Source organism: Apis laboriosa, unplaced genomic scaffold, assembly GCF_014066325.1.
Source record: "Apis laboriosa isolate Shangri-la unplaced genomic scaffold, ASM1406632v1 scaffold21_cov150, whole genome shotgun sequence".
Lineage (NCBI taxonomy): Eukaryota > Metazoa > Arthropoda > Insecta > Hymenoptera > Apidae > Apis > Apis laboriosa.
The window spans coordinates 869,207-890,290 of record NW_025222365.1 but is presented as its reverse complement, the minus strand read 5'-3'; the positions used below and the strand labels follow the sequence as shown (position 1 = coordinate 890,290).

Here is a 21,084-nt window from a genome sequence, read left to right as displayed (position 1 = left end):
AAATTTAAAAGAAATAAAAATATTTATTTTTTATATAAATTATTAAGTATTTAATATTTATAAAAATATTTTATATTTTAACCAATGAAATTAAATAACGTGTTTTTTATTACATCAGTTGCGTACTCATATATATATATATATATATATATATATATATATTGGATTAGATTGCGTATTATCACATCCACGAATGAAAACAGCTTGTTGGTTATGTTAGACAGGTTAAGTTTTTTAAAATGTTTGTTATGTCATTAATAATGTGAATGCATCATGCAAATACAGGAAATAAGATTTCTTAGTTCTTGCTTCATTCTTATATTCCTCAATATTGGAATATCTGGTGGCATTGGTGAAGGTTAGTAATTAGCAATTTCATATAGTTATATATAAACTTATTATTAAATAATTATTCGTGACTAAATATTTATTAGGACATTCTTTTACGTATAAATCGATAGGTTCTTATATTGATACAAGTATTGGTTCAGATGTATTTTTTGAAATTATATATCCACCGGAATTAGAATATACATATAAATTAAGACCCGCGAAAGATTTTGGAGCGCCATTCGTACGTATATGAAAATAATATAATTTATATAAAGTTATAAATAAAAATTTAATTTTAATTTGAGTTATTATTTATTTTTAGAATGCAAGTTTTTTAGAAGAAAAAATTCCTTTAGTTCCAACTGATCCTCCTCATGGCTGTCAAATAGTAAGAAATGCAAAAGAATTGAAAGGTAGAATTGCATTAGTTGAGAGAGGAGATTGTAGTTTCTTTGCTAAAAGCATAATGGCAGAAGAAGCTGGAGCAAAAGCTGTAATCATAGCAGATTATCATTCGTCTTCTATGGAAGAATCAATAAGTAATTCTTTATGGGCTGATTATTATTACATAGAGATGATACGCGATGATACTATTCCGTCATCAAAGACTGTAAACATTCCTGCTGGATTTTTGCTCGGTAAGAACGGCAAAATGATCCGGCAGACTCTAAAACGTTTAAATCAACCATTTGCCTTAATCAATATCCCAGTGAATTTAACTTATACTTCTTTAGATAAATTACATCAACCTCCTTGGTTGTTTTGGTGATTATTCATAGAATTTTTCATTGATTTTTATATCATAAAGCAAATAACTTAAAAAGATAACAAATTTTGAAATTACTAAAGAAAATGGGATTAGTTAAATCAAAATAATCATAAAAAATTTATTGTGCATTGTAATTGTAAATGATAAAAAATGTAATTTTATGGAATTTATTTTTGTGAATTAGCAATTATTTTGTGAGAGGTCGTGTTTCTCTTTCTAACCATTCAAGTGTTTGAATATTTTCTGCTCCTTGCAATAGAGGTTTTATAGTATTCAAACATTTTGCATGATAATTATTCAAATATTGAATCTGAAAAGAAATTACAATCAATTATTTTAAAGCAATTAATATAAGAAGAACAAATTGAATCTATACCTCAACATCCGTTAATAAGGAAATGTCAAGTAGTTTAGTTTGAATAGGCACCAATGTAACTGTTTCAAAAGTAAGAAAGCCACGATTCTTATGATTATAATGTGTATTTGCCTTTACTATCAATTCTATATTTTCCAATCTAATGCCAAATTTTTCATCTTCATAATATCCTGGTTCTAATGATTTTATTAGTTATATTAATACATATATTATATATATAAATTTAGTATATAATGATGAAAAAAAATTTTTTACATTATACCATTTGAAAGAAACATGCCAGGTTGTAAACCTGGATCATCAGGATATGGTCTCCAAGAAATACTGATTGGTCCTTCATGAACATTTAGATATGAACCTATTCCATGTCCTGTACCATGAAGATAATTGAGACTGTAATTATATATTTAAATATGAATAAATAGTATTTTTCATTTTATAAGCAAAATAAATACATTTACCCAACATTCCATAAATTTTCCCGAGCAAGTGTATCAAGATAATTTCCTTGTATCATTAAAGGAAAGATCGTCGACGAAAGACGACACTGTCCCTTAAATACTCTCGTGAAACATTCACGTTCAAAATTTGTTGGATTGCCAAAATGTAATGTTCTTGTAACATCTGTGGTACCATCTTGATATTGTGCTCCAGAATCACAAAGATAAATTTCTTTATCTGTAATTGGTACATCTGTTTTCAATGTTGGTAAGTAATGAATTATTGCTGCATGTGGTCCAACTGAAGATATTGTAGGAAAGCTGAGCCCAATAAAATGTTCTTGTTCCCTTTTGAATAATGAACATTATAATTAATATTTCTATTATATCTAAATTTTATAATATTATATACAAATTTTCTTACTGTCTAAATTTTTCAAGTTGAGTTGCTCCAGATATTTCTGTGACAGTATTCTTTTTATTTTTAATTTGATCTTCTAACCAAGCAAAATATTTTACAAGCGCAACTGAATCTCGTATATGTGCCGCTTTCATTCCCGCTATTTCAGTATTATTTTTTACTGCCTTCATGACGCTTATTGGAGTAATTTTTATATGTTTCTTTGCTTCTCCACAATCAGCATGTAAAGCATAACTAGAACTATTACTTAGCCATATTTTATCATCATTTATGCACAAATTTGCAATTTTCTTTAAACAATTATGTATATCTTCATATGGATGATAAATTAAATTTACTTCTTCAATAATCAATTGTTGTTGTGCTTCTTCTGTAAGTTTGCTTATATCAACGAATAAATGTAAATGATCTAATGTAAGAATGATATATGCAAAGAAGACAGGATTATAAGGTATATCAGATCCTCTTAAATTTAAAATGTATGCTATTTCATCTAGAGCTGTGATTACAAGTGCTTTTACTTTATTTTTGTTCATTATTTCCCTACATAATTTCACTTTTTTCCCTGCTATACACCCAGAAAATTGTAATGATTGAGGTACAATAATATTAGCTGTAGGAGCAGGTTGCTCATCACCCCAAACTTTATCAATAAGATTCTCTTCAAGAGGCATTAAGCAATGACCAGCAGCAGTTAAACTAGTATGTAAAATTACCCATTCTGTGTAACTTATTAAATTAGAATCTGCACCAACAGTAGATTTAGGAGGTAAATTACAAGTCAACCAAGCAGCTCTAGTTGGAGTGTCCAATAAACCTTCTTTCATTAAAGTCCATTCTTCTGATGGATCAAATTCAGCTAAAGCTTGCATATAGTATCTTCCATCAGTCCAGAGTAGAGCTTTGTTTTGTGTAATAATTGCAGTACCAAAAGAACCAGTGAAACCACTTATGAAACAAATTCTTTTATCATGCTCTCTTAAATATTCTGATTGATGAGCATCATCTGAACTTACAATTAAAGCCTGAATACCTTTCTCTTTAAGTCCACCTATTTGAACAGCTTTCATTAATTCTCGTAATTTAGCTAATTTAATTACACCACTTCTTTGGGCCATATTAATGTTTTCTTTTATTAATATATAATATACTAAAACAAAAAAATATTTAATTTTATATAAATTAAAAAAATTCGTGTAATATTTAAATCAATATGACAATAATTAAAAATAAAATTTAAAATTAATATATTTACCAATATATGTATTTGTGACACGAATATTACTCAATTTGTACCATACATTTGAATTATAACACTATTATCTTATCGAAATAAAATAATCTTATCAAACGTTTTATGAATACAACGAAAAATTATTGAAAGTATATTAAATATAAATTCAATAATATAAATTGATGTATAAAATTTGAAAATGTATGATGTTTTACGTACTAACCATTATTTTACACAAGGTTAGAAAGAACATACTATTTGAATCGTATAATTTATAACGTAATTTTTTGACAGTTATCTTGAGAACCGTTGTTATTCTTACGATTTATAATAAAGCGCTATATCAGAATTTTTTGAACTTTTATTGTTATTATTATCATAACAATAACTTCATTGATATTTACGTTTTACAAAAATTTTTCGTAATTATCAATATGCTATCTAACACTTAAAAATTGATAAATTTTTTCTTATTTTTGTAACTAACAATATTTATTTAAATATATATTATATATTAAAATGTTAAATACGAAAATGTAAAAATAATATATATACACTTATTTATATTAATTAATAAAGAATTGTAAAAGAGAATTATCATTTTAAGGAAAGATATAATATCACAATGTAAGTATATATTTATTTATGCAAGTCATTGTTTTTTATTTACTATCTAAATTTTAATACTAATTTTAATTTTTTCTAGCATGTTGAGTTTAACAAGATATTGTACTTCAACAATAATGAGAAACAGCATAATAAAGTTTCTTCCAGTTAAAAAAAATTTATATACATATACTCCAAAATCAGTAATTACAACTCTTACATTAGTGAAAAGGAATTCCATTTTGCATAAAGTATTATATATTAGTGTACAATAATAAATATATATAGCTATATATTTAATGTACAAAATAATAATATAATTTTAAATAATTTTATGTAATAATTTAATTTCAGGATTTATTTAAAGGATATAATATCATTGCAAAAGGATTTTCATCAAAATCAAGTCAGAAATCAGATAAAGTTTTGGGCAAATGGTTATTAAGTTGTAGTGGCATGATTTTTGTAGCTGTTATTTTAGGTACAGTTTTTTATTGGTTTTTTTATTATTGCGCTTGTACTATCATAAAAGCAGTTGTAGATAAGACTTATGGAAAATAAATTTATCATAATAATTAAGAAGTACTTTAAACGAATATTCATTATTACAATTAATACATATGCTTATAACATGTTTATAATATATTATAAATATATATATATATAATAAATTTCTATTATAAAATATAATATAAATAAAGAAATTAAAAAAGAACTATTATATTATTGAATCTTACCTATGAATTTAGGAGGTGTAACAAGACTTACAGAATCTGGTTTATCCATGGTTACTTGGAAATTACTTGGAGAAAAAATGCCAATTACTGAAAGTCAATGGCATGCAGAATTTGAACGTTATAAACAATTTCCTGAATATAAAATGTAAGAGTTTTAGAATATAAAATAATAATATTATTTATCAAATTCATTTTTCATATTAATTTTTTTTGTAGTAATAATCAAAATATGACATTGGAAGAATTTAAACGAATTTGGTGGATGGAATATTTGCATAGAATGTGGGGACGTTTGATAGGTGCTGTTTTCATAGTTCCAGCTACTTATTTTTGGGCAAAAGGTATGCTTAAACCAAGCATGAAAATCAGAATAACCATTTTGGGTTCATTAATTGGTTTACAAGGACTTATGGGTTGGTATATGGTTAAATCGGGTTTAGAAGATCGTTTCGTGGAACCCTCAGACGTACCCCGCGTCTCGCAATATCGTTTGGCTGCGCATTTGGGAATAGCATTTCTATTATATACAGGATTTTTATATAATGCTTTAAATTACTTGGTTCCTGCTCAAAAATTAACTCTTAATAATTCAAATGTTAATATTAGTGATTTGAAATCAAAACTGAAGAAATTTAGAATGTTGGTTCATTTAACGAAAGGACTAGTCTTCTTTACTGCTTTGTCCGGAGCTTTCGTTGCAGGAATGGATGCAGGTCTTATTTATAATACATTTCCAAAAATGGCAAATAAATGGATACCAGACGATATATTTGCGATATCACCTATATGGAAAAATTTTACCGAAAATCCAACTACAATACAATTCGATCATCGAATTCTGGTATATTTTAAGAAAAAACAAATTGAATCAAATTATGATATTACAAACTAAAATATAATATTATAAACTAAATTTGTTTTTTACAGGGTATTACAACTTTATCATTAATAACTTATATTGCAATTGCGTCTCGTAAATATAAACTTCCGGGTAATGCAAAAAAAGCTGCAATAGCAGTTCTTTGTTCTGGCTATTTACAAGTGCTATTAGGTATTTCAACGTTGTTGCATCATGTACCTTTATCAATAGCTGCATCTCATCAATCTGGCAGTCTTATTGTTTTGAGTACAATGATATGGTTATGTCATGAATTAAAATATTTAAAATATGTATTAAAATAAATTTATAAAATATCCTGTATATTTTATTTTATTTTTTTGTTATTTAAAAATTCATAAAAAAAAGTGCTACAATAGTTTCACAATATTATATTTTATTTGACAACGCATAAATTATAATAATTAATATTCATGGAAAATCATTTACATTCATTTTAAGGCAATATATTTATTATACAAATATTATATCAAATTTTAAGTAATTTTATATCATTGAAAATCTATTTTCAATTTCATATTTAATATTTAAAAAGAACAAATAAATATTTAATTTAAAATAATATTAAACAAATATTAACATTTTTTAGATTATATTTTACGAACGTGACTGGATTATTTTTAAAGTATAAATAAAAAAATTTATTACTAACATCATTTATTTATTTTAATGCTTTGCATATGATAAATATTTAATAATGTTAGTACTAGCATCTAATTTCAAAAACCAGTTTTAATAAGTAATATTATTTATTCAATTAATTTAAAAAATGTGTAAACCCTGCTTAATGAATAATTGCTATTTAATTATAATAATATTTTTTATTAACATTTCAAAAATTTTTTTCATATTTTATAATTTCTGATTAGCAATACAATGAATTCAATTTTATTTTTATTGGCAGTTGTTCTACCTCATCTCCAATCAGTCGTCCTTTAATCTTTGTTTTTCGTTTAAAACGCCTTATATTGGTCCAACATAGCATTATTAATATTAAGCAGTAGCAATATTTAAGAGGCGTTCTAAATTGCACTTTCATTATTGTAACACTTTTTATTTACACTCGTCATATTTTTATTTTATTATATGACAATTGCGCCGCATCACATTTTTATTCAACATTATACGGACATGAGTATTAAAAAAAGGAAAATGTATATTATCATTCATACAAATACAAATTATATCACTTAAAAAACGCAACATTTATATTAAAATCTTTATATGAAATATGCGTGAAAAATATAGTTTAATTAATACTATACACAAAATAATCTTCTTGTATTATTTGAATATCAATCAAAATGAACTTAAAATGCAGTCTCTTGCTATGTATTGTAAATAACACAAATTCTATATTGCAAAACTAATATCAGTCTGATAGAATTTATTGTTCCATTGAGAATCTTATGTCTTAATTCTTGGTAACAAATCTCTCTATAAATGCAATATTATCATTTTCATATTTATGAACTCAAATATGAACTCAAATCTATTTATACATAATCGATAAAACAAATGGAAAATATTTCATTTTTTAATTATTTCAATTATTAGGCATAGAACTTTGTGCCTTTAATCAGCCATGAACTAACTGATCAATATTTTAATTGATATGATCGTCAATTATCGATTATGTATGTTTAGACTAAAGCTCATAAAAAATAATATTTTAGACAATGTTATTGTTTTACTAAAAAAATGTCGATTTAAACAACATTATTCAGTATTTATATATTCTTAATGCATCATTACATTGATTATTGAACAAAGAGATTTTGTTTTTGCTAATCCTTGAACACAATTATTGAAAATGTAAATAAATGAATAATATAGTGAATATATGGAACTTTTAAATTTACAGACTTAAAACAAGTGCTTGCTTTATTTGCACTGATGTTTATAATGTATCAAAAAAATGCATATAATAATGCAAGTAATAGTTAATGCAAGATTTCATTTTCTTAATATGAACAGGATTTTATACATTTATGTTCATATTTTTAATGATTGCTTCCAGTCATTTCTATCACTTGTATGCAATAATCCAATTTATAAATAAATTACTTATAAGATTAAATATGTTTGCTTTGACACTCAAATTGAGAATAGTGGAACCAACATATGTATCTGTATACATACATATTATATATTATACATACACGCACACGCAATACTATATATTATAATTTTATAATCAATGCATATGAAAAACAAACTTATCACTGCTGGGTTAGTACAGTCAATAAATTCACACGCATAATATGTCATCTGATATAATTATACTCTAGATCATTTTTTTTGTGCAACATGTGGAGCAGAAGTAAGAATTAAGTGCTATTAAACTTGAATTAGCAATAATGATTTTATTGTGATCATTTTATTGTAAGCACAAATATGAAACATAGATATGAAAGTGATTGTGCTGATAAAATTATGTAAAAATTATATTCTGCACCACATGTAATTTAATTATTAATCGTACATTTTTTCTTCTGTGCATTATTCAGCAGTAGATCTTATATTATATCTTCTTAGTACTTATAGGAAGGAATCGTAAATTTTAGGCCACTAATAGGCCAACATGTACTTTTATGAAATAATCCAAATATATATCTTATAAACGTTCACGATACATTTACAAAAAATTTAATAAATTTAATCAAAATGAAAATGTCAAAGATTTGTGTATATATTCTACATATTATGCAATAAAGCTGTTATAATTTTTTCTATTGATTTGATTTAAAAAAAAATTAAAATTATTAATTATAAAAAGTTCAGAAAATGTGAAATTTGTAAGAAATGAAAGAAAAATGCATTGCAACAATTAGTATATACTTTGCTCCTTTTTTCACTATTGTCCATTGTATTTTTATATTCATTCATATTTATATAATTTTTTTTATAATTTCCTTATCATTATTGTTATTATTATAATCTTTTTTAAGTGTACAATTTAATTTTTATATTATATAATTATGCAACATTGTTTAATAAGCAGCATAGAATAATTTTCTACGTGTAATACTTAGTTTCCCAAGTGTTACAGCACCAGCACCTTTGTTGGTAATAACAAATAAGTATAACAACATTCCTGCTATGAGGTAAATGTTATCTCAATACCAATTATTCATAATCTTTTTTGTAAGTATTTAACTTAAACCAATGTTAATCAAAATTCTTTAACAGTTTATTTTATATGTAGTTAGCATTTTTTTTACTAGTTTATAAATTAATAAAAATTAAATAATCACAACCCACAATTTAAACGCAATATTATTTAATCCTTATAACAATTGTATATAAATATATATAATATATATAAATATATTATGTCTTATATTATATATATATATTATATATATTTATATATATATATATATATATATATATATATTTATTTTACGAAAGTTACGTTGTAAGTGCATTTTATTATAAAAAATCACTTCAAGATTGCTGCTCTGATCTTAATAATGACACAATATAAAATTAAAAAAAAAAATGTATTCTTACTTTGAATGCAGGTAAGAATATGTTTATCAGAGAAAGATGGTTCAATATAACTTGTATCTTGTGCAATATTAGTTCAACTTGTTTTCACAGGACTGTCATCTAATTTTTCTGGATTTACAATTACTTGTATTACATAGCCTGGTTGTATTTTTGCTTCTTCTATATGCATTTTATCACCTAATAACTTTCCACCAAAAAACCACCTTTGACGAGATGGTTCTAAACCTTCTTGACTCTATTCATTAAATTAAATCATAAATTAATGCAGAATAAAGATATAAAATATAATTTGAATAATTATATACATACCTGCAATTTTTTTTTAGCAGTAGCAATAGTATCTTTACTGTAAACTGGCAATTTAACTTCACCTAATGTAGTTGATAATCTTAGCTTCAATGTCTGTTCAACTCCACTATCAATAGGTTCTATAAATAAATAAATATATTTTAAAAATTGATTTTCTTTCTAAAATTATGATTTGATAATTTCTAAAAATATGATTTTTGAAAAATTTTTTTATGAAATTGCACATTACCTGAACAATCAGCAGGAGAATCTCTTCCACTATCTTCTTTCACAATATTAATTGGATATGATAAGCAATAAATGGGAACTTGATATCTGGTACCCAATTCATCATAACATTCTGTTAAAAAACCATTTGGAACAGAAATATTAGCTCCATCTAATATAGCCTGTGCTAATTGATAATCTTGAGCTTCTGCTGCTGTTGCTCCTGCTCTTAATGCATCCCATATTTCTTTACGTCCATCAAATGCAGGTGCAGTATCCCAAAATTCATCTCTTTTACTTCTTAGCTGTCCTTCTGTCAAAGGTACATCTGATTTCCACCTAATTGCCTCATGACATAATGGATGATTTTTTCTTGAATTTCCTATGTAAATATAACATTTTTTTTATAATATGATAAATTCTTTATAAAATTAAAAATGTAAAAACATATTTCAAAAGCTTATATATAAAACTAAAGATAGTTATGAAGATAATTTATGTTATAAAATATAATTATTCCAAATTTAAAAAAAAAATGACAAGTAATGTTGAAATTCTAACAATGCCTTTTTTTTTTTAATACAATAAAAATATTCTTTATAAAATTGTTTGATTGTCACAAAACATTATAATACATACATGTATATATATATATATATATATACTACATATGATATATATATATATATATATATATATATATATATATATATGTATATATATATACGCATATATATATATATATATATATATAATTCAATCTTTCAATATTTTATGTAATAAATAATATGCAAATATCAATGCATAACACGCAATAAATGCTAGGTACGAAGGTAAGGAAAAAACCTGAACTATCTTCAAGGTTAACTGTTGTTGATTGCAATTTCTACGCGCAAAATTTCATTTTAATTTTTACCTGAATTTACTCTCGTAGAATTTCCTGTAGTATTATCAACAGAGGCATTTCTTGCCCTTGTTATACCTATGCAGCCTCCCATCCTAGGTGGCTGATGTAACCAAACATTTCACTAAAATTTAACAACACCTCACATGCCATTTTCGTCCATCTTATCCACTGAATTACAAATCGGTACCATTAGAGGCGCTATAATCGAATCATTAGTACCTAACCTGAAATATTAATTCATATAAATGGGTTTAAAACCTAAATAAAACAAGTTTTATAAACAATTTTTTAATAAATCTAATATTCTACTAAGACGTGTCACGCGAAATAGTTATCAAATTATTTTATGATTCAAATATATTTAATAATTTTAAATCAAAAAATTAATCACGATTATATTTGATAAAATTATATTTTATTAATATATTAAGGTTAAGTAATATAGAAAGAAGGCATGGTTTGCAATGGCTTCACTTACAAGTACTGTTTTTAAAGAAAGATTTCTTACTGCTTTTAAAGAAGACGAAACACTGAACATAACATGCCAACAGATCGCTTTAGGTGTGTATTAATTAGCATGATTGTTCTTTCTCTACATATAGATAATTGGCCTTGATGTTTAAAGCAAAAACTAGAAAACTTGTTTGTAGTTCATTAAAATATTATCTACATTTATTTACATTAATAAAAATAATATCTTTATTAGAATTATTAAATTTGTAAATTATTGAAATAAAAAATATTTGTTTAAAATTTATTTTTTTTAAAAATAAATAATTCTTTTTTAATTTAGAAATACAATCTGGATATGCAAAACTTTATACAGTTGTGGAAGAACTTGGACCTTTTGTAACAGAAAAAGATGTTAAAATACGAGAAAAAGGCATTTGTGCTCTTTCTATTATTTTATTTTATTTACCAAAAGATTTTTTGAATGAAGCTGAATTGGGTTTTATAACATCATTTTATTGTGATAGATTAAAGGATCATCATAACATTATACCAGCAGTATTAAAAGGAATTTTATCAATTGTAAGTTTTGCATTTATTAAAATTATATTTAATTGTAATAATTATATAAATGAATAATGATTCTTTCAGGTTCAAATGACTCATTTGCCTAAAGATTCACCTGCACATTTATTCAGAGCTCTTTTTGAAAATGTTCAGTGTCAATCTCAATTATTATTTGATCGTAGGAATATATATTTCATATTTATAACATTATTGGAAAATAAAATAGAAGATTTAAAAGCTATGGGACCAGATTTTATTTATGGAGTTATTAGTGCTATAGATGGAGAAAGGGATCCTAGAAATCTTATGCTATTATTTAGTGCACTTCCAAAATTTATAAAAGAATTTTCACTAGGCCATTTAACTGAAGAAATGTTTGAAGTCATTGCATGTTACTTTCCAGTTGACTTCAATCCTGTAATTAAATCAACCAATCAAGATTTTAATTATACATCATTTATGAATATGAATTGTAATTTGACTTGACATTTTTCAGTCTGGAACAGAGGGAATAGGGATAACACGTGATGATTTGGCAGAAAAATTGGCACCTTGTCTTTGTGCTATACCAGAATTTGCTGAATTCTGTATACCACTTATAATTGATAAATTATTCTCTAATCTTAAGATTGCCAAAATGGATTCTTTAAATTTATTGTGCAAAGGTACACCAATATTTGGTGTAAAAGGTCTTGAACCACATTTGACTGAATTATTTATTGCTTTAAAAAAAGAAATTATACCAGGTGCAGATTTAGAATTAAAAAATGCAAGTTTAAAGGCAGTTATATCTTTAATTGAAATTATATCAAGTGATGTTAAACTTTGTAAAAGTTTTATTGATGATATAATTACAAATGTAAATTTATCTATGTATGATGTGCAACTTAGTTTATTTAGACCAACTGTAAAATTGTTGGAATGTGTGGCAATGGTCAATAAAGAATCATGTACAGAAATATTAAAAGTAATAGTACCATTATCTCTTGGTCAATATTCTACTGATATTTCAATAATTAATAAAGTAATTTTAATTGAAACATTAAATACTTTTATTAAAATTGCTTCTGATTATGGATTTACTATCAAGGGTGAATATATATCTCATATACTTTGAGATATGTATTAAAAATTATTTTAATTTTAATATAAAATAATAAAATTTTTTTTAGATATTCCAGAACTAGCATGGACAGATATACCAAATTTATATTTAAATGAATTATCAACACAAAATACAGAATTACAATCTAAGATATTGTTTGGTTTAACAATACAAAAAGCATATTTAAATAAAACACATCGCACTCTAATTTATGATAAAATTTATAGTTTGAGTGAAATGAGATATAATGAAATAAAAATACTTTGTCATTCATGTCTTATAAGTTTTGCTACATTATATTCAGATGAAATATCAAATTTAATTAAAGAAAAATTTCAATTAACTGGTAATCTAATAATTGAAGTATGATTTAGAATTTTATTTTATTTTAAAATAAAACTTTATCATTTTAATTGTTTCAGGTGAAGAGAAAATAGAAATACAAATTCATAAATTAGAAGTACTAGCAGCTGTTGCTAAAACGTATAAATTAGCTATTGAAGTTCTTCCTCAAATTGTATCACAAACAAATATTGCAAATTTTGATATAAGCTTTACAGCTTTAACATGTCTTCATAGGCTAGTTGCTACAAAAAATATTGATTATAATGTACAACATTATCTATATTATGAGTGTAATATAATTCAAAAATTGATTGCACTTAGATTTAATCCTATAGATCAAAGATTAGATATAGTTTTAAATATTTGTCGATTAATTATACGAAATTTAACACTTGAAGAGCAACAAAATCTTATTAATAAATATGCTTCAGTTTTAAGTGAACAAGTTTCAGAATTTGATGCTATTTTTGTAATGAATCTTTTCATTCCTTTACGTCAAAATGTTGATTTTATAATAAATTTAAATTTATTACAAAATCTTTATAATTTGGCATTTAATAATAATTATTTAAATATAAGACTTATAACGCATAAATTTATTGCTGTAATATTAAACAAAATTAATGATAATGACGAATCGTTTTTACGTATTTTATCATATTTCAAAGAGAAAATAAATAATAATTTGTATTTAAATGTTAATATTGAAATAATGAAAGCAGCAGTTTCTTTACAAGTATGGTTAACAAAAGCTATAATTACAAAAGGTTCTTGTAATGTTGAAATATTTTTGAATGAAGTACGTAAAAATTTTTGATATTTTTAAAAAATATTTTATAAACAACATGTAATATTTTTTTAATACTGTATTCACAGCTTACCAATATTTTAAAACATGATCAAATAGGTCAACATATAGCACAAGAATATAAAATCTTAACAAATAGGCATGAAGATACTTTGATAGAAGAAAATTTCTGTAATGTTAAAATTTTGTATAAACAAAGAGTATTTGAACATTTAATTAAAAAAAATTTTGAATTTGAAAATATCTCAAGACAAAACTATTTAAGTGCATTAGTACAATTATTAGAAGAAGTACCTGTAGAACTCTTCTTTATGTATTTATCTAAGGTATTGATTATATTTGATATATTAATAATTTATAATATATATTAATTTATAGTATATATTAATCTTTATTTTTTTCAGCTGGTCCCTCTTTTAATAGAATCTTTATCTCTTGACAATGAACAATTACTTTTTTTAACTTTAACAACATTGAATCTTCTCTTAGAGACTAAACATGATATTTTTTCTGATAAAATACAATGTTTTATTCCGAGATTGTTAAACTTATCTACTTATAAAACAATGGTAATATTTGAAGAAATTATTATTAATTTATATTTATAATATAAATAAATTATTTTATGAATATTTTCATTTATATTATTTTAATTTTGTACATCTTATTTTATTTAATATTTTTTAATTAATGTTGCAGAGAGTCAGAATAGCAGCTTTAGAATGCCTAACAAATTATTGTAAATATCCAATTGTTTTAATCAATATGTATAAACAAGATGTATTAGAAAAATTATCAATATCAATTGATGATCGAAAACGTTTAGTGCGAAAAGCCGCAGTAAAAGCAAGAACAAGATGGTTTTTAGTTGGTGCGCCAGGAATATTAAAAGAATAATGATCTGTTTTATTTTAATTTACATGAAATTTATCACAATAAAGTTTTTTGTAATTTATAAATGTATACATTTATTTTTACTTAATATAGATAAGAGATAAATAATTTAGTTATAATATTGTTTTATATATTTTCAAAATTATATATACAAATCTTTTATATATTCATTTATATACAATATTCCAAACAAATGATTTTTTTCATTGTACTTTTTTCTAAGAATAAAACTAAAGAAATTGATTTATTATATTATGTTTGTTCTATATATTGTACATAATGTATATAATTGAATAAAGAATTGATTTCTATAATGAGATTGAAACCTGAAAGTTATTCTTAATACATTTAGTATACTAGAAGCATGGGTGATGGTAAGACTTAACTTACACTGATTTTCTTTTTCTTTTTTTTTTTTAATTTTAAAAATATAAAAAAAATATATGAAAAATATGTATAGTATTAAAATCTATTCATAGGTATAGTAAAAAATGGTGCATATAAATATGAAGATGGTACAAAATATATTGGAGATTGGAATGCAAAAGGATTAAAGCATGGTGCTGGTTCTTTATTGCTTCCTGATGGAACACGTTATGATGGAGGTTTTCAAAATGGACTATGTTCTGGTTTAGGAGTTATAGTATTTCCAGATGGAGCAAAGTAAGTATTATATATAAGTTATTTTATATATAAAAAACTTTCTATTTTATTTTTTATGATTATCAATCTAATAATATTTTTTATTAGATACGAAGGTGAATTTATGCAAGGTTGGTTTCATGGTCATGGTGTGTTTTGGAGATCAGATGGTATGAAATTTGAAGGAGAATTTCGTGGTGGCCGTGTATGGGGATTAGGTATGCAAGATCTTAAATGTCAAACTTTTTATATTAAATTAATAAATTATTATTTTTAGGATTAGTTACATATGCTGATGGATCACATGGTTTCCCTAGAAATGAAGGTTTCTTTCAAGATTGTAAACTTGTACGTCGTAAACATTGCCCAGACATAGTACAGAAAGCACAGAAGATTTCTATGATGGCTCGTACTCAATGTAGTTAATTAGCTATATATAAAATATAATTATATTGAGTCTTAATAAAGAGATTTAAAATATACCATATTATTTAATTATTAATTCCATATTTTATATGTTATTTATTAAATTGCTAATAAGAAAAATTATTGACTTATTTATATATTATTTATTTATAAACTTATTATTAAATTATACAAAATTATAAAATACTTTTTAAATTATATAATTATTATATATAATTGTAATTATATACTAATATTAATATTATATTATATTAATATTATTTCAATTTAATATTAATAATTTATTATTTTGTTGTTTTTCTATAATAAATAATAATAAAATAGTAATTGAATATTTGCTTTTAATTACGTAAAATGCGAAGACATTTATGACCTTTATATATTATGTCAATAGACACACGTGATTATGAAATATATATAAATTAATATATACAGAAAAATAGCTTATCTTATACAAAAGTTTATAATATAAGTTTTTAAATTCATAAATCTAAATTTTGTGATGTTAAAAATTAATTTAAATTAAATTAATTCGTAATAAAAAATGTATTTTACGAGTTTTTTTTATATAGATTTTAGTAACATGGATTTATGATGTGAGTAATGTTATATGTAAAAATAAAAAAAATTAATATAAAAAATTTTTATAATTGTATGACTGTCATTCTATATTATTATAGAAATTTAAAAAGCAAATAAGTTTAGAAAAATGATTATTGAATAAGTTCTTTATAAAATATAATTTCTAAATAATATTAGTACGATGTTGTTAAAATAAATTAAAATTAAAATAAGAAGTGATTGTGATTTAGTTCTATATTCATATTCATTTTTATAAATTGAATACAATATTTAATAACATTTTGATTAAAATTATAATAATTTATGAATCAATATTTTATAATAGAATCAATTTTAACAATAAATCAAAATTATTATTCGATAATAAAATAATCTGATTTAAAAATGGTCATTATTTTTATTGAAAAATTTATTTATTATTAAACTATGATTTTTCATAGGGAGAATCTAATTTAATTTGAAATGACATTTTTAAGTCGAATTATATTTTAATTTCTACTTTTATTTTTTACTTGTACCGTATAAAATACAGTTATAACAATTCTCTATTGCTTCGTTTCTATCATTGGTTAACATGAGCGCAATGGCGTAGTTTATTCCCTCTTGTCTTTTGATTAGCCAATAGTTAATATCTATTGGAGATCAGATTTATTGTGCTTTTTTTGTTTTTCTCTGAAATTAAATAAATACTTGTCATTCATATTCATATTATTAAAATAATTTTGTGTGTGTATAATGTACTTTATATCATCATTCTTATAATTCGTCATTTTAGATTGTTAAAAGTATCGATAACTTTATTTTATAAATATTATTAAAAATTGTTATTCCTGATTTAAAATTAATTAACATTAATTTTAAATATATTAATAAAATAGTAATGATATTTTATATTTTAATTTATCATTTTGTTATACATATATAATAAGTTTTCATCTAACATATTTAAAACAGTGTTGTTAACCAATTAAGAATGTACACAGTGACTAAGTCATAAAGAGACAATTTAATTATTAATAATTGAAGAAAATATAATATTGTAAGTTATTTAAATTTAAATTATTTGATATAATTATAATAAAATAAATCTTTTTGATATTATCAATAAAACTATAATAAAAAAATAAATAAATATACTTTTATACTTTTACTTTTTAATCTATTTATCTATTTAATTTATGAATAATGTATTTTTTTTTATTTGTCAAAAAATATGGAGAATATGATTAGATATTAGAATAAATATTTAAATAAATAATTTCTTTTTAATTTTTTCAATTTAATGATTTGCTATTAATATATAATAAATATTTAAAAAATATGACTATAAAAAATATGACTAAAATATATGACTATGTTAAAATAAAAATATTGTATGAAATTAATTTATAGTTTTCTAAATTGTATATATTAAAATACATTATATTGTTCACATAATTTTTTTTTAATTTCCAGCTAAGAAATTACATATATTGAAGAAGATTGTAAATGACTCGAAGATCAACAATGAGTCCTCAAAATTATAAAAATCATATCACAACAAAAGCTATGACATCCAATGGTTATACTAATACTGAGACTCTTTCTAAGGAGTCCAAAAATCATTCATCACCTTGTGAGTCATTCAAGTGTATGTGTGCTTAGAGTAGCCATTTTTATTTTTTTTATTAATATTATTTTTAAAATATCTTTACAGCAGCAGTATATGTAACAATTATGATTTAATTTTTTTATTGTTACTTTTTTATATTATAATTTATATTTTATATTTTAATATTATAATCAATAATATTGTTGAAGCTTATAATAAATTTACAATTTGCATTTTTTTAATATATAAATACTGTATGCTTTTTCATATACAATTTGTAATAACAAATTAATTTATATTTTTATTGTAATGATTGAATTTTATTTAATTATTTATTATTTAAGTATTTCTAATATTCATGTTCATAATTCATATGCATAATGTTTTATGTTCTTAGCAATGCCATGGTTTGGTATGGATATAGGAGGTACATTATCTAAATTAGTATATTTTGAACCTAAAGATACTACAAGAGATGAAGCAGATGCAGAACTTGAGACTCTGAAAAATATTCGACGATATTTAACTAAAAATTCAGCATATGGGAAAACAGGTCATAGAGATACACATTTGCAAGTATGTTTCTTGAATATTTCATGAATATTCTATTTTTCATGTTATTTTTCATATTAAAAATTTTAAAATATTGTTTTATTATAGATGGATAATGTTTGCATTAGAGGTAGACGCGGTACATTACATTTTATTAGATTTCCTACAAGTGAAATGGGAAATTTTTTAGCATTAGCAAGATCTAAAGGTATGGCAAATCTTGTAACAACAGTTTGTGCTACAGGTGGTGGAGCATTTAAATTTGAAAATAACTTTAAACAAGTAAGTTATTTATTTTTTTATATGATATATTTTAATTTATATCATATATAAATATAAATTATAAAAACTTATATTTTTTTTATAGGAAGTAAATATGAATTTAGCAAAATTTGATGAACTAGATAGTTTAATACGTGGTATGCTTTATATTGAAACAACAAATCCACATGAATGTTATTATTGGTCTTATCCTACAGATGATAATAAATGTCAGAAAGTTCCCTATGATTTTTCTGAACCCTATCCTTTTTTGGTATGTTTCATTTTCTAAAATATTAATTTGTATTATATACATATTTTATAAATACATTTTACAGCTTGTAAATATAGGATCAGGAGTAAGCATTTTAGCTGTTTATGGACCAGAAAATTATAAAAGAATATCTGGCACTAGGTATGTTTCTTCTATATATAGTATAATATTGAATTATATATATAATATTTAATTTTTATAATATTTATATATAATATTTATTATATATAATATTATAATATTTATATATATATATATATATAAAATAATATTTATTTCATATTTAGTCTAGGTGGAGGTACATTTTTAGGATTATGTTGTTTATTAACTGGATGTAACACTTTTGAAGAAGCAATAGAGTTAGCAACTGGAGGTGATAATACTAGAGTAGATAAATTAGTTAAGGATATTTATGGTGGAGATTATGGACCTTTTGGTCTTCCTGGAGATCTTGTTGCAAGCAGGTAATAATTTTAATGAATAAATAAATCATTTTTATTTTATGCTTTTATAACTTATTTTTTATTTATATGCATTATTCTGTTATATATAGTTTTGGACAAATGAATTCTAAAGAGCGACGGAATGCAGTTAGTAAACAAGATCTTGCACGTGCAACACTTGTTACTATTACAAACAATATTGGCTCTATCGCTCGTATGTGTGCTGTTAACGAAAAAATTGAGAGGGTAAAAAAATTATATTATTATATTAATATTGATTATTGTATTTATTATATTCAATTTTTATTAATAATATTGATTGAAATTCTAGGTTGTATTTGTAGGAAACTTTCTTAGAGTAAATCCTATATCAATGAAACTTCTGGCTTATGCTATGGATTATTGGTCTAAAGGAACTATGAAAGCTCTATTTCTAGAACATGAGGTAGAATATATAATAAATTTTTTAAATAAATTTAAATGTATTTATTAATCTTTTTTAATTTTAGGGTTATTTTGGTGCTGTAGGATGTCTGCTTCAATTTAAAGGTGAAACAAAAGTATAGAGAAAAATAATACATAAACATATATATCATTCCATTTGATTCTCTAATTCAAATGAACCTTTTTCATAAATATAATTATTTAACATAATTATTTATTTTCTTATATAATATTTAGTTTCTCAGGAATTTTATTTTAGTAATGATATAAATATAAGATCAGGATTATATTTTAAATGTAGTTATATTTGTTATAGTTTTAATGAATGAGCACAGTATGATTTTTTTAAAACGCGTTACATAACTGCATAAAATTGCATAAAAACCTAATGTGGGCACAAATCTTGCACGATTTTATATAGAAGATTATAATGGACCAAGACTCAAACGCATAAATCCTACACAATATTCTTTATATCAGTAAAATGAGTCTACCTCATATTTTATTTTTTAAATGTTTTTATAAATATATGCTCACATAATAACATAGTATTTGTTATAATTATATGCAATTTTTTAATTGTTTATGATTATTAAAAAACAGAAGAAAAAATCAATTATATTAATAAGTACTTAATATCTATTATTATCTATTAATAACTGTTATTATTATTAATAGTTTTTACTTTGATTATTAAAAGACAAAGTATAATAATTGATTAGTAATTTGTTATGATAATGATCAAAATTAATACAAAGTATATTGCTTAGTGGCCACATTTATAGGTTAATAACATGCATTTTTTTAGTTATTTGCAAAATATATTTGATAATATATTTATCATTACTGAATTATAAGTACATACGGTGCTTCAAGATATAAACATATAACATATTGTTAGATATTTCTTTTATAGAATAATTTATAACATGATAAACAATAGAATG

General features: G+C 23.0%; 7 protein-coding genes and 1 long non-coding RNA gene across 12 annotated transcripts; 5 read left to right on the top strand and 3 right to left on the bottom strand.

The window, feature by feature from the left end:
• The first annotated feature begins 106 nt into the window (after nt 1–106).
• On the top strand, nt 107–1,231 carry LOC122712901 (PRADC1-like protein). 2 transcript variants are annotated; one of them, XM_043932907.1, is made up of 3 exons: nt 107–358; nt 462–574; nt 656–1,231. In XM_043932907.1, exons 1-3 carry the CDS (start codon nt 274–276, stop codon nt 1,100–1,102), a joined length of 645 nt encoding a protein of 214 aa, XP_043788842.1. In that variant the 5' UTR covers nt 107–273; the 3' UTR covers nt 1,103–1,231. The 2 variants fall into 2 exon arrangements, with proteins under 2 accessions (XP_043788842.1, XP_043788841.1); XM_043932906.1 differs by having other exon boundaries at nt 112–358; nt 435–574.
• On the bottom strand, nt 1,207–3,722 carry LOC122712899 (xaa-Pro aminopeptidase ApepP-like). Its single transcript, XM_043932903.1, has 6 exons — nt 3,595–3,722; nt 2,343–3,489; nt 1,940–2,266; nt 1,741–1,871; nt 1,479–1,654; nt 1,207–1,412 (listed from the first exon to the last, which is right to left on the bottom strand). Exons 2-6 carry the CDS (start codon nt 3,455–3,457, stop codon nt 1,290–1,292), a joined length of 1,872 nt encoding a protein of 623 aa, XP_043788838.1. The 5' UTR covers nt 3,458–3,489; nt 3,595–3,722; the 3' UTR covers nt 1,207–1,289.
• On the top strand, nt 3,625–6,117 carry LOC122712900 (cytochrome c oxidase assembly protein COX15 homolog). 2 transcript variants are annotated; one of them, XM_043932905.1, is made up of 7 exons: nt 3,625–3,812; nt 4,181–4,200; nt 4,280–4,382; nt 4,534–4,660; nt 4,929–5,061; nt 5,133–5,757; nt 5,844–6,117. In XM_043932905.1, exons 1-7 carry the CDS (start codon nt 3,777–3,779, stop codon nt 6,096–6,098), a joined length of 1,299 nt encoding a protein of 432 aa, XP_043788840.1. In that variant the 5' UTR covers nt 3,625–3,776; the 3' UTR covers nt 6,099–6,117. The 2 variants fall into 2 exon arrangements, with proteins under 2 accessions (XP_043788840.1, XP_043788839.1); XM_043932904.1 differs by having other exon boundaries at nt 4,280–4,430.
• Nucleotides 6,118–9,200: 3,083 nt separating this feature from the next.
• Nucleotides 9,201–11,275, bottom strand: LOC122712823 (ubiquitin domain-containing protein 1). The gene is made up of 5 exons (XM_043932752.1): nt 11,232–11,275; nt 10,763–10,977; nt 9,869–10,228; nt 9,640–9,758; nt 9,201–9,565 (listed from the first exon to the last, which is right to left on the bottom strand). Exons 2-5 carry the CDS (start codon nt 10,842–10,844, stop codon nt 9,404–9,406), a joined length of 723 nt encoding a protein of 240 aa, XP_043788687.1. The 5' UTR covers nt 10,845–10,977; nt 11,232–11,275; the 3' UTR covers nt 9,201–9,403.
• LOC122712822 (MMS19 nucleotide excision repair protein) lies at nt 10,986–15,005 on the top strand. Its single transcript, XM_043932751.1, has 9 exons — nt 10,986–11,314; nt 11,547–11,785; nt 11,855–12,187; nt 12,267–12,861; nt 12,943–13,221; nt 13,298–14,019; nt 14,097–14,354; nt 14,433–14,597; nt 14,728–15,005. The coding sequence occupies exons 1-9, from the start codon at nt 11,218–11,220 to the stop codon at nt 14,923–14,925; spliced, it is 2,886 nt and encodes a 961-aa protein (XP_043788686.1). The 5' UTR covers nt 10,986–11,217; the 3' UTR covers nt 14,926–15,005.
• Nucleotides 15,006–15,286: 281 nt separating this feature from the next.
• LOC122712988 (MORN repeat-containing protein 4 homolog) lies at nt 15,287–15,990 on the top strand. The gene is made up of 4 exons (XM_043933094.1): nt 15,287–15,296; nt 15,435–15,585; nt 15,673–15,782; nt 15,842–15,990. Exons 1-4 carry the CDS (start codon nt 15,287–15,289, stop codon nt 15,988–15,990), a joined length of 420 nt encoding a protein of 139 aa, XP_043789029.1.
• A 496-nt stretch (nt 15,991–16,486) lies between these two features.
• Nucleotides 16,487–20,260, top strand: LOC122712866 (pantothenate kinase 3). Of its 3 annotated transcripts, none has more exons than XM_043932843.1 (10): nt 16,487–16,586; nt 18,028–18,202; nt 18,561–18,739; nt 18,824–18,997; nt 19,083–19,250; nt 19,315–19,391; nt 19,538–19,714; nt 19,804–19,939; nt 20,025–20,138; nt 20,203–20,260. In XM_043932843.1, the coding sequence occupies exons 2-10, from the start codon at nt 18,061–18,063 to the stop codon at nt 20,257–20,259; spliced, it is 1,224 nt and encodes a 407-aa protein (XP_043788778.1). In that variant the 5' UTR covers nt 16,487–16,586; nt 18,028–18,060; the 3' UTR covers nt 20,260. The 3 variants fall into 3 exon arrangements, with proteins under 3 accessions (XP_043788778.1, XP_043788779.1, XP_043788776.1); XM_043932844.1 differs by lacking the exon at nt 16,487–16,586 and adding an exon at nt 17,316–17,611 and having other exon boundaries at nt 18,028–18,187; XM_043932841.1 differs by lacking the exon at nt 16,487–16,586 and adding an exon at nt 17,316–17,611.
• LOC122712868 lies at nt 17,054–18,096 on the bottom strand. Its single transcript, XR_006346424.1, has 2 exons — nt 18,040–18,096; nt 17,054–17,244 (listed from the first exon to the last, which is right to left on the bottom strand). It is a non-coding gene; the product is annotated as an uncharacterized LOC122712868 (long non-coding RNA).
• Nucleotides 20,261–21,084: the final 824 nt, after the last annotated feature.